The 18,695-nt window shown below is 35.9% G+C and overlaps 1 protein-coding gene across 3 annotated transcripts in view; it reads right to left on the reverse strand.

Annotated features, from left to right (window-relative positions):
• Positions 1–18,695, reverse strand: part of LRP6 (LDL receptor related protein 6) — a 242,831-nt gene that overhangs the window by 90,286 nt on the left and 133,850 nt on the right. For all 3 annotated transcript variants that reach the window (XM_077170087.1, XM_077170085.1, XM_077170086.1), the window contains 3 exons: positions 18,167–18,298; positions 15,129–15,525; positions 14,132–14,303 (listed from right to left, as the gene is read on the reverse strand). In XM_077170087.1, coding sequence (XP_077026202.1) covers positions 14,132–14,303; positions 15,129–15,525; positions 18,167–18,298 — 701 coding nt within the window. The remainder of the gene's footprint in view (positions 1–14,131; positions 14,304–15,128; positions 15,526–18,166; positions 18,299–18,695) is intronic.

The following is an 18,695-nucleotide window of genomic DNA, read 5'->3' on the forward strand; positions in this document are numbered from 1 at the left end:
TTAAGACTATAATTACATTAATAAAAGAATCCATCTCTGCCATCTCCTTGGCCCACTCCTTAAGACATATGCAGTCTAGACTGGCCATGTACCGATAATAGTTACAGCTAGATAGTCATCATAATCTTCACTCTGCTCTTCTGCATATCTAAAACTTTTCGTAATTTAAAAAAAAAAGAAGAGAGAAAAGATAAACAAGTTCAAGGAGACAAAAAATAACAACAAAACCAATAATTATTATTATTAACAAATGCTGTTACCATTCTTCTTGTTGATATGATGTGAAAGGTAATTGTAAGGATCCTCTGAAGATATTAAGAGACCAACAGTTTAAACAAAATAAGATTCTTAGGCTTTGCATCTAAAGAACCATATATTTCCCTTTTTATGGAGTCCAATGATCACTTTCTGAAATCTGTTTCTCTGTTACTTTTGTGGAGTTGGCAATTTTATTAGAAAACTGGCTTCTCCCTTAAATATTTCTCTTGTACCAGTCACACAATCGCTTTCTTGTGGGAAGAAGCATCATGGTCAAACAAGAACACGCTGCTTTTTGTCAAAGAAAATAATTATTACATTTCTCACATCCAACAAGTTTTGGACAGATTACTAGGTTTGTAAATATGGTTTTAAGCCTTATTATATTCAAAATAATACTACTAATCTTAATAAAGCTTGCTTATACATTCTAGAACCCAAAACAATTAAATCATTTTATGTGATTCCAAAAGATCATTCTCATGCTTTAAAAGTTGAGCCAGAATTAATTACATCTTCTGGCAACTCTTATGGGTATACTCCATGGTATTACTCAAAGTGGTTTAATTAGTATATAACAGAAATTAAGACTTCTATCACTTCTACTGCTATTTCCAAATCTGAATCAAAGTCTCCGTGGTTTCAGCTGCTTCAACCACGTTATGGTATGGGTTTAACATTCTGAGGCGTTACCAAATACTGCAAACCACATTGCGAATACAGATTAGAACAGAAAACAGATGTGGGCTACCCATAATAAATATTATCTTCACAGAGAGGAGGTAATTGCAAACCTTCTATAGACACTGCATTCAGATTTTTTGAGCAGTTCCATCTTCATCAACTCATTAAATATCCAAGCAAGATTACTCATGAAATCTTGGAATGCAGCCAATCTCCTACCAAAGTCGATTCTATGTAACTCCACTTGACTACACAGTAGGACAACCAAGCACCCACACAAAAAAAAATGAGCTGGAATGGTAATACTATAAAGACCCAGAAGAGAAACTCAAATAATGTGCACAATGAACATTTTGTTCTAATGTTTCAGTCAATATCCCAAAAAAATAGTTAATTAAAAAGTATATGTATAAGAAAGACAAAAAGCTGTACGATTGGGAGGGTGGGTAAGGAGCATATTTTTTCCTTCAAACACTTCACTAGGTATAAAATATAATTTCACAGAGCTGGCATTAAAAAATAAAATATATAGACTTGAAAATAACATTTTAATCATGTAGAATCTCAGTGAGGTGACAAAAGAGAAATGCTTTGAACCCTGCAGGGGAAGTAAACAAATGCCATGTCACCTGTTTAAGAGAAAATAAGGGCAGTTACAGTTCTGCGCTCAAAGATCTTTAACAGAATTCAAGACATATTATGTTTGAGCAAATACAAGTGATTTTTAATATGAAAAGAGAAAAAAATACATCAGTCACATTAGGTAGTTTTACAGTATTTTTGTAAGGAATCATGCTTAAAATAAACATTTGCAATTACTATGCTCTTTCACAGACAAGGAAAGCTAAGAACTGTTGCTGTGACCAAAGTTTTCTAAAATCTGAATTACTCAGGGAACAATAAAACTGAGAAAGATTTCCAAATGAAGGCACCATGATGAAGAACACCAACAACACCGTGGTCAACGGCTGCTTCATGTAACACTTCTGCCAACCAACTCCAGTGTCCAGGAGCATAAAATATTAGCATGTTAACAAGAGAAAACTGCCCTCCCCTTCATCTCATTCTTCATAGACACAGCTAAAATAAATTCTATTTGGAACTGAGTAGGGAAAAAATATATAATTACTTTAGCATTAAAGAGCAAATTACCCTAGTACTAATGAGTACAACGTCTAATCAGATCTTGATTTTTAGATGCTATTCTCCATTAAATGGAATCAGATAAATGTAGCAAAATGTTCTAAGTTGGTGGATCTGAGTGTCTAGGTGGGAGGTATGCTGGATTTTTAGTAAGGGTTTTGTATTATTGTTGTAACTATCCTGTAAAAAAAAAAAAAAAAAAAAAAAAGGACCGAAAGAACTCCTTGGAGGAACAGCTGACAAAGGCAAAGGAAATGTAAGTTGAGGTTGCAACATATTGCTGTGCTGGAAAAGTAAGAAAGTGCTTCAAAAATGATGCAGACATGTAAAAGAACACAAGAGTCAACTTCAAGGTGCTCATGATGACCAATTAGAGAAAACTCTGTGCAAAAACTAATGTTAATAATGGAATATAATCTACAGAATAAAATAAATATCCATCATGAGTCTATACTGACATGAATAAATAAAGGAGAAGGGAACAATTCTTCCTTACATTAAAATTCCAATTACTAAATATAGAAGGGATGATGAAAAAGGTAGCAATGTTAATTTTCTAATAGTTGAAAATTAAAATGATTATGTAAATTAAAGCTCACTGAAAGATATATTATTCCTGCAAATTTGTTGTTTAACCTGAAATTATTTTAAAATAAACTGTCTAAAAACAGAGGCAGCAGAGCACAATATGAAAAGTAGAGTATTAGGACTCAAGAAACTTGAATCTTACTGGGTTTTTTTTCCTAAATAGAAAGTTGCAAGACCTTAGGCAAACAAAAAAGCTAATTAAAGTAAAAAGCCAGAAGCACTGTTGAATTTTTAAGAAGAGGAACCTGGGATAGAAAGACTAACCACTGCAAAATGTTTGAGTATGAGGCACTATCCAAAAAGTAATGACTTATTTCATGAGATCTGGAAATACCATATTTTTATTTAAAGACAACACTTTGAAAACCCATGAAACATGTTTATTTACTATTATAAACTAATGAAATCTACTGTGGCATACAAGTTTGTTTTCTTCCCAAATTTAAGAATAATATAGTAACTAAAACACAGAAATGAAATTATAAATCCTACTAAGTATAAAAATCAAATCATTAAGAGTCAATCCAAAAACAAAAATAAACAACAGAAACAAATAAAAATCTGAGGGGCTATATTAATTGTATGCATTCATTAAGTATATTACCATAAGATACATCCCAAACAGTTGCAAGATAAAATAACAGAACTGCACCATGTTTATAAACTCAATGAATACAGGCCCAAATTCAGGTATTCTGTTGAGAAGAGGTATCTAATGATGGAATTTACCATATCATTCTTCTCTGAATATGTCAAGAAGATTTGGTGGTCAATTGGAACACACACACACACACACACACACACATATTCACACAGAGTGGCACGCAATAGAAATGGGCAAAATTGAGGTATTAAAGTTCATTATCACGAATATTTCTCTAAATCTGAACGTATGATCAATTTTAGTAAACATCGAAAATCATGAACTAGCAAAGATTCAAAAGCAATACTTTATCATATAACCAGAAGGGATTTATCTTAACAATAGATTATATTATTCTAATTTCTTAAAAAGGAATTAATTTTAGAAACCAAAAGTAAAAAAAGTCATCATCAACGGATCCTTGTGTGTTTTAACAGACTTTCACAATACACAGGCTAAAAATGCCAGACAAAGAAATTCCTTTAAAAAGAAGTCTGAATACTTGGGAAACAAATTTCCTTCTTAGGGTATTGATAAATTAGAGGAAGCTGTCATCAGAGGAAACTACAACCCTGTAATTTCAGGCTTAAAATATAAAGTGGAACATTCACCAAAAGCCAAGTTTTCAGCACTCATCATCCACAATAACACTCTCTTTATTCAAAATTTCTTGGTACTTAGATTCTAATAATCTCCATTTCTGTTTCCTAACAAAGTTGTGTCAGGTTTAATTAGATTTGGACAGAATTACCTAGGGACAAAATTTCCTCTAAAATAGGGAATATTACAAAAATAGAGATCTATACTCCCCCTTGCCTATAACTACCAGGTGTTGCTGCATTTATCAGAAATGAAAGGAGAAAAAAAAGTTTATAAAGAGAGAATAAACTGTGAGAAAATTTTAGCTATGATATTTTCTGTAAAACTAGTGATTTGAAACACTTTAATTTTCTCAGCCAAATCGATATGTAATGAGAATAACATTCTCAAATAAGAAAATACAAATTAACAATCGATTTTTAACTTTACATTATGGCACAGAAATGCTTTAAACTTGTAAGTCATTGACCATATGTCTTCATTTTAATAAGCAATATTGCAGGCTCTAAGTACGAAGGATGTTTTTGGCAATGGAACCTGACCAAGAAAAATGAGAATGTTGTTAAGGCAACAAACTGCTTCTGTCTACTGCAGGCTGTCATATACAATTGAAATAATTGCTTTTTGATGCTTCTCCTACTAGGAAGATGGAAATTATCCTCTATATGAATGTTTTAGCATTATTAGGAGGTCCCACAACACTAGAGTAAAAACTAGAGGGGAGAAAGAGCACAGAACAGACAAGTAAACTAGGCAGCTTGCTCGTAAAAGGTACTAAAATAATTTCAACATAATGAAGAAGAACCATAAATGAGTACCAGCATGTATATTTTAAACAAGACCTACCCCCCCTGTCTACATGGGACATGACTACCAGGGGTGTGGACCCTCCTGGCAACGTGGGACAGAAATCCCAGAATGAGCTGAGATTCAGCATCAAGGGATTGAGAGAAACTCTAGAATGAGCTGAGACCCAGCATCAAGGGATTGAGAAAACCTTCTCCACCAAAAGGGGGAAGAGTGAAATGAGACAAAGTGTCAATGGCTGAGAGATTCCAAACAGAGTTGAGGTTATCCTGGAGATTATTCTTAAGCATTAAGTAGATATCACCTTGTTATCCAAGATGTAATGGAGAGGCTGGAGGGAACTGCCTGAAAATATAGAGCTGTGTTCCAGTAGCCATGTTTCTTGATGATGATTGTATAAGGATATAGCTTTCACAATGTGACTGTGTGATTGTGAAAACCTTGTGTCTGATGCTCCTTTTATCTACCTTGTCAACAGATGAGAGGAGCATATAGAATGAAAATAAATAATAGGGAGAACAAATGTTAAAATAGATTTAGTCTGAAATGCTAGTGATCAATGAAAGGGATCAGTAAGGGGTATGGCCTGTAAAAATTTTTTTTTTCTGTTCGTTATATTTTTCTGTCGTCTTTTTATTTCTTTTTCTGAATTGATGCTAATGTTCTGGGAAATGATCATGATAATGAATATGCAACTATGTGATGATATTGTGAATTGCTGAGTGTATGTGTTGGGATTGTTTGTTTCTTGTAATTTTTTTTAATTAATAAAATTAAAAAAAAAAAAACAAGACCTAAAGATAAGTGGCCACTATTAGTTCAAACAAGTAGGAGAATATATCCTTTCTTAACGAGCAAACATGTCCTTATAGATGCATTCTGTATTATAGCAGCAGCCATTACAACTGCCATTTTTTTTAGTGACATCACTAGCAATGCATTGTGTCCCATTCCTCTTTCCAGAAGCTAGTTATCAGTTGGTTATAAACCCGAGGTAAAGTTATTGTTCTATTTTGCAATCTTGTACAATACAACTTGAATCTGAAACCCAGAGCACAATCCTTAGACCACAGTCCCCAATATAGCCAGCATCTAGCCACACCACCACTTACAAAAAGGAAGTAAGAAGCTAATCTAAAGATTCTCCACTGAGGGAGCAGATAACGAAAACTGAAAGAATATTCTGAGCTCTTTCCATGTTTACTATGTCTTACATTGCGCTGCACAGTCACTTAACAAATAACTCTTTTCTTCCCAAATATACTATAAACACAGAGAGGACAAATACCAAATAAAGTTCAACTCTTCCAAAAGAGAACAGAGCTGTTACAATCATAATTCAATTTGCCTACTATCAAGTAAGATGATATTTAAAAAAAACTGGGAGTGGCAGCTGCTCTCATTATCACCACTAGTCTCAAAAAGGGAGACCAGGGCAATGTGACGGTGGCTCAGCAAGCAGAATTCTTGCCTGCCATGCCAGAAACCCAGGCTCGATTCCTGATGTCTGCCCATGAAAAAAAAAAAGGGGGGTGGGGGGGTGGGGAGGGACAAACAGTCTTCTCCCCAAATCACTGAAGATTAATTGAGATGAAAGACGAAGCTCTTTCCTTAATTAACCAAGTACCAGAAATTCTGAACATCATCACAAGTAAAAAGGGAATAAGTAACAATTTCTACTCCCAATATTTCCTAGATATGTCTAGGAAAAGAAAGTGACAAAAGCAGTTATATCCAACTAGGGAAACTTCAGAATCTCCAGGGAAAGAATAAATGGAGGTCTTTTGTGTATAGCTTAAAAAAATCTTCCGAGGTGATTCTGATTCATGCATACAACTCTTCTTCCCCCAGCCCCTTTCTTACTCATAAGTGCCTTAGCCATAATGCATGTAAAAGTGGTGGAAGTAGATTTATCATTAATAAAAGCTCTGGCCATGACTAACAACACTAACACCAAGCAATCTGTCAAAATGAGGACCACAAACAGCCACTGTACACCAGCAAACCTGGTAAGGAGAGAGATGAAAGGTAGGCTTAAAGATGCTGGTACCACTCAGGAAGGAAGCAAGTGAGGAGGCAAATGACACCACCGCATACACAAGAACAGCTCAAGAAGACTGAAAAAAGAGTCCAAAATGAATACTAATCTTAAGATCTACTGCACTCACTGCAAGCTAGGAAAATAAATTCTGTTCAATCATATTATACATTGTTATATAATGTCTCTTCATTTTTATTCTTAAACACTGTCCCTCAGAGCCTCCATAAATTCTTATTTCTTTATCTGAATCCCTTCTAAATCTTTTGTGATTCTGAACAAATTTCTCTATCTAATGTGTTAAAACTGATCTGAAGTGGGGTAAATAAGCTTGAAAAAAACTGCCAGATAATTTTTTTCCCAAACTAATCAATCAGTCATAGTAAACTAAAAAAGACAAAAACAGATATGGAACTTTAAAAATCTCAAGGGCACGGTGCAAGGGTAGTTCTGTGGTAGAATTCTCACCTGCCATGCGGGGAGACCTGGTTCGATTCCTGGCCAGTGCACTTTCCAAACTAACAAACGAAAAGTCAAACAAAACCAAAAATTCAACAAATGGTGCTGCAATTAAGGTGATGCTCACATGGAAAATGAATGAAATGTGATCCGTCATACAGCATACAAAGAAAAGAAAAGAAAAAAAAAGGCTCAACACAATCATAAATCAAGTAGAAAAAATAATAACAGTAAATCAAGTGTTCTTTCTTACGTAAATGATGTTGCTATAGACATTCTTCTGCTAGGACTTACGGGCTTTAGAAAGTTTTTCCAGGAATAGTTAATACCTTCATACTCAAGTATAGTCCGTGACTAATCAACAATACACAATTATGAACTAGTTGGGATTAGGTAAGCAATCTGTACTCAAGCAGACCTAAGTGAAGCTAACAGCTTTTCTGAAAAGTGAACCCAAAACTTACATTTCACTAGCAGTGCACTCTATCTGGTAAAAATGCAAAAACTTAAATTTTTAAGAACACTAACAACAGAGAGAGAACTTATATAGTGAGGTCTTGCAACATTTTCTATTAATGGAAACAAGCTGCAAGAATAAGAGATGTAATTTTCAGCATGTGAGCCTGGTAGAATAATAATGGCTTTCTTCTATTCAAAGTTTTTATTCTGAAAAGAAAGACCCTTCAATTCATTATTCCCTCAGAGAACCTGGCACTACTTAAAATTACCTTTCTAAAATAACTGCTCAAGTCCAGATAACCTGTCCATTAGTTAATCAACCAGCCATTCAAAGCCTTTACTTATAAAGAAATCTCACAACCCTCAAAGGAAAACTGCATCTCAAACCCTGTTTTAAGTATGCAATCCTTGAGACCCTGCAGTTCTGAATTTAATACTTCACACATCATATTAAGGATATGATATTTAATAAAAAATTGTGATAAAATATTCACTACTGGACTTCCGGGAAGATGGCCAACTAGAGCAGCCTGAGATTAGCCCTGCTCCAGGGAAAAGTTAGAGAAGGGACAGGAGGAGTGCTGAGGCAGCAATCTGGGAGCATGGCTGAATTGGTAGAGCCTTCTGCACAACATGCAGCAGCCCTAGCTGCAGAGGCCAAGGAACTGTGAGGCAGAAAGCTGGAACCTAGCATGGAGGCGCAGAACAGCGGAGCCCTCAGGAGTGCAAAGATGGGTACACAGGTCTAGGAAGTAAACCACGCTGCATTCGTTGGGCTTACTACCCTCACCAGTGCAATCCGATGACCTGCAATTCACCCCACATCCCACACACCTGAACCCTCCCCCTCCCTCTCACCTGCTCCCATTCCCCCCCCCCCCCCCGTGCTCCAGGCACCCCCACCCAACCAGTCCCCAGAGCACATACATGCCCCCCACCCCCACCCCAAGTGCAGCCCAACTCCCCTCTCCTACACCCCTCGCAAGCACTACCTCCACCTCCCTGCTCCCTGCAGGCTGTTACCAGCGCATGAACGTTGTGGGCACTAACCTTCATACCTAGGCTACCAGTGACACTACCCCCCTGCACCCCCACCCACCACAGTATCACACAGCCTCACCCTGCCCTCCCTGATGGTTCAACACAAGAAAATCAATTAATGCAATACATTAATAAATCAAAAGGGCAAAATCACATGATCATCTCGATTGATGCTGAAAAAGCATTTGACAAAATTTTTCTGATGAAAAATTCCAAAGGATAGGAATCAAAGGGAACTATCTCAATATGATAACGGGAATATATGAAAAACCTATAGCCAGCATCGCACTCAATGGAGACAGACTGAAAGGCTTCACCCTAAGATCAGGTACAAGACAAGGATAGCTACTGTCACCACTATTATTTAACATTCTGCCGGAAGTTCCAGTTAGAGCAATCAGGAAGGACAAAGAAATAAAAGGCATCCAAATTGGAAAGGAAGAAGTAAAACTCTCATTATTTGTAGATGATATGATACTATACTTGGAAGATTCTGAGAAATCTACAGCAAAGTTACTTGAGCTAATAAATTCAGCTAGGTGGCGGGATATAAAATTGATGTGCAAAAATCAGTAACATTTTTATAAACAAGCAATGAGCTAGCTCAGGAGTCAGTTAAGGAAAAAATTCAATTCAAAATAGCAACTAAAAGAATCAAATACTTAGGAATCAACTTAACTAGGGATGTAAAGGACTTATACACAAAAAACTACATAACATTGCTAAAGAAATCAAAGGAGATCTAAATAGGTAGAAAGACATTCCCTGCTCATGGATAGGAAGGCTAAATATAGTTAAGATGTCAATTCTCCCCCAAAGTGATCTACGGATTCAACACAGTACCAATCAAAATTCCAACAACCTACTTTGAAGATTTGGAAAAACTACCAAATTCACCTGGAAGGGAAAGAGACGCTGAATAGCTAAAAGCATCCCAAAAAAGAAGAATGAAATGGGAAGATTAACACTTCTTGGCATTAAAACCTATTATAAAGTCACAGTGGTCAAAACAGGATGGTACTGGCATAAAAACAGAAGCGCTGATCAATGGAATTGAATTGAGAGTGCAAAAACAGACCACCAAATCTACGTTCAATTGATTTTTGGCAAGGCCCCCAAATGCCCTAAGAAGTGGGACAAAATAGTCTTTTCAGTAACTGGGCATGGAAGAACAGGGTATCAATAGCCAATAGCCAAAGAAGACCCCTATTCAACACACCCTACACAAAATTTAACTCAAAGTGGATCAAACACCTAAATATAAGAACTAGCATCATAAAGCTTCTAGAAGAAGATATAGGGAAAACATCTTCAAGACCTAGTAATAGGAAGTAGCTTCCTAAACGTTACACCCAAAGCACAAGCAACAAAAGAAAAAATAGATAAATGGAAACTCCTCAAAATCAAATGCTTCTGCACCTCAAAAGACTCTGTCAAAAAGGTGAAGAGGTAGCCAACTCAATGGGAGAATATATTTGGAAATAACTATCAAAGGTTTGATTTCCTTTATATACAAAGAAATCATACAACTCAACAACAAAAAAACAATCCAATCATAAAATGGGCTAAAGATATGAATAGGCACTTTTCTGAAGAGCAAATAGAGATGGCTCAAAAGCACATGAAGAGATGTTCCTCTTCACTGGCTAAAAGGGAAATGCAGATCAAGACTACAATGAGATACTACCTCACATCTATAAGAATGGCTGCTATTAAACAATCAGGAAACTATAAATGTTGGAAAGAGAGGATGTGGAGAAACTGGGACACTTGTGCACTGCTGGCGGGAATGTACAATGGTACTGCCACTATGGAAGACTGTTTGGCGGTTTCTTAGGAAACTAAATATCGAGCTGCCCTAAACCCAGCAATAGCACTAGTTGGTATCTACCCAGAAGAGCTGAAAGCAACGATACAGACATTTGCACACCAATGTTTATAGCAGTATTGTTCACAATTGCCAAAAGATGGGGAAAAAAACAAACGCCCACCAACAGAGTGGATCGACAAATTGTGTCATATACATACACAATATGTATATGAATATGAATATTATACAGCAGTGAGACAAAATGACATCCTGAAGCACACGACAAGATGGACGAGCCTTGAGGACATAATGCTGAGTGAAATCAGTCAGACGCAAAAGGACAGATACCTGTATGATTCCACTTTCATGGCCAGCATAAAGACAGAATCAGAGACTTATAATACAGAATACAGGGGACTTAGAGATACACAGATACTAGAAATGGGTGAACTGTTAGCTAATGAGGTTGAACTCCAATGTAAGGGAATAAATATAAACAAAGGTGATTCTCTAGTGGGTCTAGAAGTATTATCACCATATTGAAGATGAACAAGATTGAAAGGGGTTGTATAGACCTATGTGTCCCACTGACTCACACTAGAAACATGAATGAATTCTTGTAAGAGTTACTTCAAAGATATGATTCATGTATAAACAGTGTTTAAGTTCAGGGTACAAGGGGAAAACTGCTATTGCATGCTATGAGCTATGTTCAAAAGGAAACCATCAGTACTACTACAGCAACAGCAGAGGTAAATAATGGGGTGAGGGACAAGAGTTAAGAGGTTTAGATTTCCTATTTGGTGAGGGTGTGTTCATTGGTTTTCTGTCTCTTGGGAACAATAAAATTATCAAAAATTGAGAATGCTGATGGACTGTGCACTTTGGGTCCTCTACATGATGCCTGATGAACACAGGTAGTTAAAGGATGCAATGACAGAGAAGTAGAATGGCAAACGATGGTGCACACTTATGAACAAAGGCTGTGCTGCTACAAAAAGGAACAATGTCGTGAGGTATGCAATAATGTGAATGAACATGTAGAAGACATTTGGTGAGACAAAATAAGCCAGAAACAAAAAAACAACAATGCTATCGTCATCTTTAGAAAATGCTGATAAGAAAACAGGGGCCTAGATTGTAAGCTTTTAGAGCAGACACATTAAATCCATTAAATCCAGTGGTGATTATTATTTCTGAATTCTGATAACCTGATATTAAGAGTTAAGAACGAAGCCAAACAGGTTGGGGTTAAAGTAATTCAGAACATAAGGATAAGGAAAACAGTGTCTATATTTCAGAACCACGTATACTCTTTGAGACCAATGGAAGAAATTTTATTTGATCTGGAACTGAAATTTTCTGTAGTGCGTAATCTAATTCAATCTATCCGTATAACTCATTTGAACAACTGAAATACAGGAAGCACAGAATGAGAAAGAGGTCCCTTAATTCTGTATAGATTATTTTAAGACCTGGAAACATCCTAGAGTATATTAACCAGATAATCAAAAAGTATTAGCAAAGTCCCCTGAGGGAGGGTAGAAAGACTAGCAGAACTATTAAACTTTATTATCAGGGAATCCCCTGATACTGTGCCAAACTTTAGGGATACCCAAATCAATAGGCCAACCCCTCGATTATGAGGTTTACTCTTGTGAAGCTTATGTAGAAGTTTACACTACCTATAGGCATGCCTAAGAGTTCCTTCTGGAGGACCTCTGTTGTTGCTCAGATGTATGCTCAGTCTCTCTAAACCCAACTTCGCAAGTGAAATCACTGCCCTCCCCCCTACATGGGACATGACATCCAGAGGTGAAAGTTTCCCTGGAGACGATGGAAAGGACTCCCAGGGATGAATCCAGACCTAGCACCATGGGATCCTAGCACCGTGGGATCAACAATTACATCCTGACCAAATAGGGGGAAAGAAATGTAATTAATAAAGTATCAGCGGCAGAGAGAGTTCAAATAGAGTCGACAGGCTACTCTGGAGGTTGCTCTTATGCAAGCTTCAGGCAGACCTTGCTACCTATACCTATTATAACCTGCCAACCCCCAACCAGGACCATTCCAGCTAATCCTAAAGAATACTTACCTAGAGTAAACTTTCCAGAAATCTACAACCTCCAGATGGGTCCCTAGTCCAGATAAGTTCTGAAACTTAGCCCAGTCTCTCCAGAACATCAGAAAGTTCCATCTATTAGTGACAGACCCTTCCAATATCAAAAATTGAGAACTGCCAAAGCCCAAAAAACCCCAATGAGAGGTACGGAAAGATCAAAGGTGATAGTGGAATTAGACATAGAAGAAAGGACTTAACAAATGAATATGAATGCTGAATCATTAAATTGATATCTCTTTTATAGTCTCCAGTATTTCAGAGCAGCTAGAAGGAAAAACTTAAAATTGTGAAATTGTAACCCAGGTCAAAGTCTGAAATATGTTCTACAACTAATTGTGGTGCTATGCTTGGAAATATAAAGCTTTTTTGTACATATTGTTACTGTTCACAAAAAAAGAAAGAAAAAAAGTCGACTGTGATGACAAAAAAGTATTTAAGCCCTCTAGCCTCCTATATTCTGGAACAACAGAAAGAAAAATATAAGAGGATTGTATGGTAGCCATGACAAACTCTGGGATCTATCCTATAACCACTTTTTGAAGAGTGCTTTGAAAACTACTGCTTTTTTATTTCTTTGTTTCGTATATATATTATACTACACAATAAAAAAAGTTAAAAAAAAAATTCACCACTGATTATATTCACTGTAACTGTAATCTTTCTGATTGCCAAAACCTTAATTGTACCATTTGATAAGCATTTTCCCCCCATGCTTTGGTTAATTATTTCATCTCACACACAGTTCATATATCAATTCAAAAATAATTTTCAAATACTGGTGGTCAATGAGAAGGAGGGGAAAAGGGTATGAGATATGAAATTTTTTCTTTTTATTTCTTTTTCTGAAGTGACGCAAACGTTCTAAAAAATGGTCATGGTGATGAATACACAATTATGTGATGATGTTGTGAGACACTGATTGTATGCTATGGATGGACTGTATATGTATGAAGATTTCTCAATAAAAACATTAAAAAAGAATAAAGACATGTTATTATGCTGCCAAAAAAATTATTTTCATGTAATCACCTTAATATCTAATAACTTCCACTCTATCACCACCAATAACAATGATAAAGCTAAAGATGTGTACAGGTTTTGTCTTCCTGACTTAAGACCACTAGTTCTTCCAGGATGAGCCTATGTAATATTTGATTTGTGCAGAAACTGCTCCTAGGAAATTCAGGATCAGGTAAAGGCACTTCCCCAAATGAGGAAAATCATTTACATAAGCTTCAGAGACTAGCAACAGATGAACACCTACTTATTATGTCAACATAAATCAGAAATCCTGGGGTTAGATGCAGGGGAATATATTATCTCTAGAATTCTGAAAGTTGAGTAAAATTTCTGTAAAAAGATACCTCTGGTATCTGATACACCAGACAACTGTAAAGAAGCAAGAATATCTGCATAAAATAGCTCAACTCAAAAACTATTATAAAACTGGTTTAAAACAAGAAAGCAAGAACAAACCTCAATTTTGTCTGTTTTGGCATCTCCCCAGTATATTTTCCCTTCATCGTAATCCAAGGCCAAACCATTTGGCCAACCAAGAGAAGTGTTAACCAACACTACTCTCTCAGAACCATCCAGTGCTGCTCGCTCAATTTTTGGAATTTCTCCCCAGTCAGTCCAATACATGTACCTATAGAAATAAAGAGAAAAACGAACTAAAAACAGGTAAGTGTTAACTTCCAGATATCCTAAAGATGAAATCCCTGTTCATACTACACTGGTATGATTATCAACACCATAAAAGATAAAAAACGTAGGACACTTAGGCATACCAAAGTATGTTGGTCCTTAGAATAAATCTCATAATAAAAAAACATAGGTAAGTGCATATAAAGCACTCTGTGGTGGGGATGGTATGGTCAAAAAATAAAAAATGAATCACAGATTAGGAGTAAAGCTGTACAGCCTGACAAAGTTTTGGAAATCATTTCCAGGCTAAGTAATAAGCCTATCACATTAGTTATATCTATGCAAACAAATTTTCTAATCCTTCAGGATAATTTATATTTTTAATTAACCTTAATAATCAAAGGGAAAAAGTCATCCATGTATTTGGAGAAATATAGAGTAAGATATATTCTTCACCTATTATTATAGAAATACTGAAAATAGGATGAAATTAAAACTTCTAAGGAAAGAGAAAGTGTTCTGAAAACAACTTCTTTCCATGTTTTCCATGGTCACGATGCAACCTCAGCAAAATCTGCAGCCAACACTGAAATTCAGCAGGCAATGATTTAATTTAGAAAAAGTACTCAAAACATTCAAGGAAAAAAAATCAATTCTTTAGCTTGAAATTTTACTCAATCACTGTATTCTAAAAAATTGACAGCCATTAAAGTGCCATTTATTAGAAACAATCATATATTTTTATGTTGTCTTTGTCAATGTTCTTAGGGACCTATAAAAACCAGAAACACTAGACAGAATTTACTAGCATCAGAGAGCTTCTTACCCAACCATGGGATCTAACACAATAGCCCGGGGTTCTTCTAAGTCCTCTGAAATCAAGATCTTCCTCATTGTTCCATTGAGTCTTGTCACTTCTATCCGATCGGTGCCAGTGTCTGTCCAATAAAGATTTCGTGCAACCCAGTCAACAGCAATACCATCAGGATGTGAAATTTGAGTGGTGACCACAAACTGACTACCAGATCCATCTATAAATGAGCGGCGTATGGCCCTTACTTCATCATCAGTCCAGTAGATAAAGCCTTCCACAGGATCATAATCTATGGCAATGGCATGACGGATATCTTCTAGCTGTAGAACAATGTCTGTAAAATCTGGTGTATCCAAAGAAATGCGTCTCAAGTCTGTCCTTCGGGCTAAAAGCAGTAATTCAGTGGCACCTAGAGCACAAAATGAGATGAAGAAGAAATAATTTGAAACCTGCAAGCAAAATTTAGCCACTCTCAATAAAGAATGCAGAAACTCTTCAGGAACTGAAAAATAAATGAGTATAAAATTATAGTAGGTCTACACAGGGTAGAATATAATGCAGTGAAAGAGGAAAAGTCCACTATTATGGCAAGTTTTATAATTGCTAGGCTCAACAAATCCAAGTTTTGATACCCTCTCTGGTTTCATTAATTACATAGCTCCTGGAAGTAATAACAGCTACTTAAAGATATAATGAATAATGACTAAGAAGCTAAATAGCTGAGTATTATTAAAAGGCAGAAGAAGGACAGACAGGATATAGACCCTTGTTCAAGAAGTACCTTTTCAAAAGTAAGGTCTGTGAAGGTCTTGATGAGAGTGTTCTAAAATTGGACTGTGGTCACGGTTGCACACTTCTGTAAATTTACTAAAAATCACTGAATTGTACACCTAAAATGTATAAATTTTATGTATGTAAATTACAGATCAATAAAGCTATTTTATAAAAAAGAAAGGGAAAATTAAGTACAAAGGAAGCTATGGAGAAGAAAATAGCAGTAGTAGGGAGAGAAAAACAAATAAACATAATAGTTGTTAGGAGTAAGAGTTGAGGATCCAACAGAACTGGATTCAAATAGCTATATAAACTTAGACAAACACCTATACTCTCTCTTAAGCCTAGTTTCTTCATCAATATCTCATGGGATTATAGGAGATAATTCAGGAAGGTGCCTAGCATATAAGTACTCAATAAATACCAGATAATGTATTATTAGAAAATAAAGATTTCCAAATTTTCACTTCAATGAGTATTAAATCAGATTTATTTATGGACTATTTTGAACCCCAATTAGGATTCAATAAAACAGAGCTGAGAATAAAGATATTAAGCTCAACACTTTCGGTGTGTGTTTGTTTTCTTTTTCCCCTGATTTTTAATGTTCAAGTAAACCAACAGCAAAAAAGCTTCTAAACCATAAGGGACTAATAAAAGATAGACAGCAAACTGACAAATGGAAGAGCAAGAAAAGGTTCTGAACCCAAGAAATGAGTTCAAAAGAACATATTGTTACATAAACTTCAAGCATCAATCTGGAATTGGAGTGGGCATAACCGAGAAGAGTGACGTCTCTCAACATCAGCTTTTTGATTCTACGACTAATTAAAAATGAACTACATGGGCGGTGTGATGGTGGCTCATGGGCGGTGTGATGGTGGCTCAGTGGCAGAGTTCTTGCTTGCCATGCCGCAGACCCAGGATTCATTTCCCAGTGCCTGCTCATGCAAAAAAAAAGGGGGGGGGGGGGAATAAATAAATAACTACAACCCAAAACACCATAGTAGGTACCAAGTTGGGAGTCACCTGGTACAATTCACAGTCCCTGCTAACTTCCAGACAGAGCTAGTCCAAAACTTTGTAAAGAAATCATGTCCAAAACTTTGCAAAGAAATCACAGAAAATGAGCTATTGATTTGAGTAAGGCAATCCAAATAAAATAGTTAACTCAAGGCCACTACATACCAAATGCACATGTGATTCAAAATACTGGTAATAAGTATACTCTTGTGTACTGCTATAACAGTGTGTACAGACCACTACTGCTGAAATACTGTGATTTTAAAATCAGGCTACATTTTTAAACAAAAAACCAACATTACAAAAGCCTTTTGTTTTAAATTGAAACCAAATTATTGTTCACCATGGAAACTGTCTAACAAGAGTCAGCTAGCTTCACCTTTGACTATGTGGATAATTTATCAATGCCAAGTCATGACAAACAACCTGTATATGGACTTAATTCCATCTCTCTGACTCCCTAACCTCCTTGCCAGGAACTTTCTAACACTCCTAAATAAAGGCTTCTGCTTTTCAGAGTTAAGAGAAAGAAGCCTCTGCTAAATGTAACAATTTTCCTATCAGGTCTTGCTGGTGGCTAGAAAACCAGATGGTGATCCATTGTAAGAATGAAGAATACCATTTTCATTAAGAAAAAGAGAAGTACTGATGTTCTCCTAAGTTAGTCCCCTGAAATGTTCTAAATCAATATGCTTCTCCAGCATGACCTCTCTCAATAAGAAATTAAGAGAGAAAGAAGAGGCAACATATGGTTTTTAAGCACAAAAAGAACCTTAAAACAGTGTAACATGGAATTCTTTACTTCTACTGAAAGTACTTTCCTAAGTGCGAATGAAAAAATATCCTCCAAGAATTTTTTAGAAAATATACCTATCCCATGATATTTCCTGTACCTAAAAGTTTAACATTCTTTTTTTTTTAAACAATTGCTACCTTGTAAAAAATCCGTTCTTTATTGAAAGTAATATTCATTTCAACAGGAATCAATTCTGGTATCAATGATTACAAGATACAATAGAGAAAAGACAGCTCTTAGCATATTACCTAAAATACTAAAACGGTTTATACAATAGCATTCGAGTGATACTATAAAACTAAACAATCCCTTTATAAAACCATCTGAAGATTAAAATTAAGTGACTTGTCTTCCAAAGTACTGTAACTTATAGGGTATATCACAAAGATATAAAATAAATCCTATAGAATCCCAATTGCTATCTAAAAGGCTTCCTTCTTGGCTACCATCATCTTACCATCTTTGCAGGTTTTTCCATTCTCCAAGAGTTTGACCCCAGTTGGGCAAGCACACTGATGAAAAGGCTTGACTGGAGACATCAAACACAAGTGGGAACAACCACCATTATCAACTCCACATGGACTTGTAGCTGTCAAATATAAATCACATTGATTAATACCAATGATTATGAATGACCTTCCTCACTCCAAGTACACAAAGGTTAACAAGCATAAAATAAGCAATTCTGATAAACCAAAATTATTACCAAATGTCATCCAGGTGCTTGCCTAACAGACCATTTGCAAGGAAGAGAATTAATCTCTGAGAATTTATTCTAACATTGTGTATCCAAAAGGTACACAAGAAGTAAAGCAGGAAGCCCTGCCCTAAAATAGTTTGCAACCTAGACAGTAAATCTAAATTTACCATAAAACCAAAAAAAAGAAAGAAAGAAAGAAAGAAAGAAAAAATAATGAAACTAAATGCCATCATGCACATTATACACTATCAAAAGAATATTAAGTCAAATGAGAAATAAATCACTC

Source organism: Tamandua tetradactyla, chromosome 7 (assembly GCF_023851605.1).
Source record: "Tamandua tetradactyla isolate mTamTet1 chromosome 7, mTamTet1.pri, whole genome shotgun sequence".
NCBI classification, from domain to species: Eukaryota; Metazoa; Chordata; class Mammalia; order Pilosa; family Myrmecophagidae; genus Tamandua; species Tamandua tetradactyla.